This window comes from Triticum aestivum, chromosome 2D, assembly GCF_018294505.1.
Source record: "Triticum aestivum cultivar Chinese Spring chromosome 2D, IWGSC CS RefSeq v2.1, whole genome shotgun sequence".
Classification (NCBI taxonomy): domain Eukaryota; kingdom Viridiplantae; phylum Streptophyta; class Magnoliopsida; order Poales; family Poaceae; genus Triticum; species Triticum aestivum.
Window position 1 is genome coordinate 115,862,871 of NC_057799.1, and position 4,356 is coordinate 115,867,226.

General features: G+C 45.4%; 1 protein-coding gene across 2 annotated transcripts; it reads right to left on the bottom strand.

The window, feature by feature from the left end:
* Window positions 1–1,529: 1,529 nt before the first annotated feature.
* LOC123052032 (copper-transporting ATPase PAA1, chloroplastic) lies at window positions 1,530–3,829 on the bottom strand. Of its 2 annotated transcripts, none has more exons than XM_044475071.1 (4): window positions 3,470–3,829; window positions 3,278–3,331; window positions 2,372–2,525; window positions 1,530–2,142 (listed from the first exon to the last, which is right to left on the bottom strand). In XM_044475071.1, exons 1-4 carry the CDS (start codon window positions 3,707–3,709, stop codon window positions 2,126–2,128), a joined length of 465 nt encoding a protein of 154 aa, XP_044331006.1. In that variant the 5' UTR covers window positions 3,710–3,829; the 3' UTR covers window positions 1,530–2,125. The 2 variants fall into 2 exon arrangements, with proteins under 2 accessions (XP_044331006.1, XP_044331007.1); XM_044475072.1 differs by having other exon boundaries at window positions 1,530–1,977; window positions 3,470–3,826.
* Between the last annotated feature and the right edge of the window lie 527 nt (window positions 3,830–4,356).

Consider the following 4,356-nt stretch of genomic DNA (forward strand, 5'->3'; position numbering starts at 1 on the left):
CCTCCTCAACCTCCTCCGCCATCTCGGCATTTCTTGCCATCGCTTGCCTATGTGGCATGGTCATTACAATGTCGTCGAGGCTGAGTGTGTGGCTTGCATTCAATTGTTCCATGAAATCGTTCGCATCATCATTCAATTGCTCAAATACAGTACCAAATTAAAACCTAGCAATCAATATCAAATCATGCATCATTCAATTGAGCAATTGCAGATCAACAATATTTTTTACCTTGCGAGCATATCCTCAGAGCACGCCGGCCTCACTCCTTGTCTCACTTGAATCCGTCTCCTCTTTAGCCAACGGGGTTGAGAAAGGGCAGCTCGGTTGTAGGAGGTCGAGGAGTAGTCGTCGACTTTAGGGGACGCAGATGGGGTGACTACAACCTTCTTCCTCTTCTTCTTCGCCAATGTAATCATGTTGTCCGCTGCCTTGGCTGATGGTACTGGTTGCCTGCCGGAAGGGCCAAGAGCGATAGGGTGGTGGCGGCGGAGCGACCGGTAACCAAAAGACGTTGATCCCTTGGTGTCGTTGCGGCTCCAAATTCACAACCGATGATGGGTCTCCTGGATGAGGGTGGACAAGGGTGCGACTATCCATTCCAGCGATTCAGGGCCGACGTCTGTCGTTAGCGGTGCGAGCGATGGTGGTGTTGGGGTTGGGCAGGAAAGCTGCAGACAAGTGGTAAGCAGCATGACGTGTCCCTATTTTTTTCGAGAAGTGGGCGGGGTGGGGGGGTGGGGGTGTTAGGGAGATGGTTATACTTGAGGAGTTGTGGGGGATATGCTAGATGACGCTTAATCCCCTAAGGAAAACACAAATCTCCTCAAATATAGCTTTTAGCAAATCTACTAGAGTTGAGAGTTAAGAAGATTAAAAGTCCACTGATTGATTAGAGGGAATGTCACTCATAAATGAAGTAGGAAAGGAAAGGATGCTTTTTCTTTGAAGGAATGAGAGTTGGCTCCCTCAACTCACACTGATTTTTTCCTTCCCACGAGGGACCTGGTAATTCATGAGCAGGGCTCCATCCTGGATGCGTCTAATCCCTCCACAAATCCCTTTATGCAACTCTCATTCCCCTATCCCAAATGTTAACAAACAGGCTGTCATGAATTTGTTAACAAAAAAGGTCTGAATGAAAACATTCAACTAAGACGTTGTATTTTTCTGGAAACTTTACCAATATACATAATGTTGTGACATGTAAATTTGCGAAAAATTCTCCCCATGATCAGACCGAAGAAGCACATATCTCTCCAATTGCAGTAAAATTAACAAAGAGACGATGAAGTTATACTATGACTGAAATCATGCCCCACAAACTCTTATCGCCACACTATGATGACTTCTCAACAACATATACAACCTTTTGAAGTAAAAAAAATGTACATTTCCATTAAACACACCATAGAGAGTAACAAATAATATGATGCCGTCTGCTAAGCAACTCAAAATTTTCAATTGTAATATCTTCATGACGTTACACACTTCATTCTAAGTTCAGCTGGACATACCATGAATTCAAAAATTCGTCAAACTGCTTGGTTTATACTCCCTCTGTTCACAATGTAAGCTGTTTTTGATATTACAATATGGACTACATACCATACGGACTGAAATTAATGAGCAAACACACCAAAACTGTCTAATATACATCAGATTCAGAAAAATGTAAAAAACATCTTATATTTGTGAATGGAGGGAGTAGTAATGACCCTTGCAATTTGTTTGATGGAATGTTCCAGTTGAAGTTCACGAGCAAGGCAAGCTACATTGCTTACACACTAGAGATAAGAACATGAACATAATAATCTGCACTTCCAGAACTCTAGAGGACAACTTTCACAGAGACACTCACACTGAGTCACACAAATCTGGAGCATCAGGTGCCCTCTGCTGGTTAACATCATGGGCTTATAGCTCATCTGCGGCAGCAGTTAAGACTCAGAGTTGACTTTATCGGGCTTCACCTTACCCTGTGATAGAAACTAAATTTTAGTTCAGTGGATAACTGTGATTTCAGAAAGCTGGAGATATAATGGTGCATTAACAATGTTGATATGAACATGCTCAAGGACATTCCATAGCGAGTTTGGTCCTGGTTGATGTGTATACAGCCTATATTTAGAGGCAGTCCATTCCTGTAAGGATGATCAGAATTTTCATTATTGTAGTACTGAATTAGGATACTTCTGCACCAATTTGGTACATTACCGACCAAATGTTTACATGAGATACGCATGATAAAATTTTGACGTGCTTCTGTGTCTGGACGATAATTCATAAGCAGACAAGGAATAGATCTTTATTTCTTCTAGATTTCCATATTTTCTGGAGCAGGTCACACAATAACTCGAGCAATTAGTTTACCTTGTGGGCGAGACTCAAATCCACAAGTACCAAGATGACTTGCAAGTTTCTCTCCACATTGTTTCTGCCAATCTTCTGCCACCTTGACCTCAGGAGTTGTCCACACGACAGCCCTTGCTTCCTTATAATCAACTGTAGCAGAAGTAACCTCAGGCTGAAGAAGGGATTAAGAGTGGCCCATGGTGAGCAGCAGCAAAGGATCAAAGAAGAAATAAATAGTAGAAACAGAAAGGGTTTCAAGAATCTGGAATGATAGGAAGAAAACATCTAGACAGGTCAATATAGTTAACATCCGTATACAGATAATTGCTTTACCAAAATGCCACATCAACCATACATTTCCTTGCTGAGCAAGATGACAGCGGTTGCTTTCAGCATATGGGCAGCTGCCTTCTCTACCCAGTCATTGCAAAAATGAAGAGACAATTTCTTTCTCCCATCAATTCATTACTTTCTGATCAGGCGTCCCCCTCCACCACTGGCAGAAATTTCAAATATACAAAGACTAGCAACTAAAACTTTTATGGTCTTTTATGATGAAAACTTAGGGCCCATATGGTTTCAGGTCATGTTCGGATTGAAGGCAGGCAAATGAGGACACCTATCTGGGCAATCCCTATTCTCTAACCTCTAGTTTATTACTTAAGCTTCATCAATGAATTGCTCCTCTTACATTCTATGCACAAACCCAGTACGATGTTGTGTTCTGCGTTCTTTTTGTTTCAGTTTCATCCATTCCCGTTTTATCTTCAATAAAATTTATATGAGCATAGATATCAATTATTGCCATGAACAAAAGAAAATTAACCGTAGTTCAGTCACTGCCCATTGGTTTCGTCAGACATAATTTCCCAAGAGAAATGAAGCAAATTTGCGATAGTGAGTAAGTGAAAGAGAGACAACTACCTGACTCTCGAGAATCCGCTTCACACTGGCAGCGCACCCGTCGCACATCATGCCCTGCAAGTAAGAGCCAGACAGCAGCGCATCATGCCTGAGTCCTAACCCTCTCGGCCTGTCGCGCAAATCGAAGATAATAACAGAATGGAGAGCCGGAGTGTTCCAAATTCAGACTAGTGGTCGGGGCGAGAAGAGCACCTGAACACTGAGCAAGATGGCCTCAGACCCGGGCTCTGCCGCCTCGCCGAGCGCCGCTGCTGCGGCGGTGACCGACGAGGTAACGCCGCCGCTGGGACGCAAGACGCCACACATGCTGACGGAAGAGAAGGAAATGGAGGCGATGCGGCGAGCTCCGGCGAGGGGCGATGAGGAGAGGGGCCTGGCCTTGGGGGGAGCGGGGAGAAGGGGGTATAATCTCGTGATTAGGGTAGACTCCATTGCCTGCTCTGATTTCTCCGTCTCCCCCGTCGTCAGAGATAGAGATAGGAGAGCTTATCCGATCACTGTGCGTACAGTATATCCGCTGTTTGAGCGGAAGGGCCGCCACGGCGATGATGACATGGAGTCGTAGGCAGCATACAAGAACCATTTCCAGGGCTTTGGGCGTTTGCGCCTGCGGTTTTTTCGGTTTGGATGGATCGAGCTTTCAGCCCACGCCTCAGGTTTCTGCTCTCAAACGCAACAAAATTTAAAGTTCTTTTTCCCGCTACTAAAAAAGACACAAGTTCGGCGATCATCATGCCACAAGTTGACGATTATCATGCCACATGTTAACGATCGAACATAGCCAAAGTCTCGCGATCAAAAGGATAGGAACCATAGACATGGAACTCAAACGGCACGCTCCTCTGCCGTAGGGCTGGGAGAGGTCGGCGTTGGCATCGGCGTTGTGGGCACAACTTCAATGCTCGGCGTCGGCGTTGGCGTAGGCGTAGTCGCGGGTGTGGGCGTAGGGGCAGTGGTCGCCGCCGGTCCTGACATCTGGTTCAAGATGAGGCCACGCTCCGCCAGGTACCACGCCTTCACCTGCTCGTCCATCGTCGACATGTCTACCCCCATAAGGAACACCAGGTCGGTGTTCCTCT

Excerpts from the sequence above, each read along its gene's own strand:
- LOC123052032 (XM_044475071.1), bottom strand. The coding sequence starts at position 3,709 with ATGGAGTCTACCCTAATCACGAGATTATACCCCCTTCTCCCCGCTCCC. Across the intron at positions 3,332-3,469 it reads CCATCTTGCTCAGTGTTCAG|GGCATGATGTGCGACGGGTG; the intron begins GTGCTCTTCTCG and ends TCTTACTTGCAG. Across the intron at positions 2,526-3,277 it reads AGCGGATTCTCGAGAGTCAG|CCTGAGGTTACTTCTGCTAC; the intron begins GTAGTTGTCTCT and ends TCCCTTCTTCAG.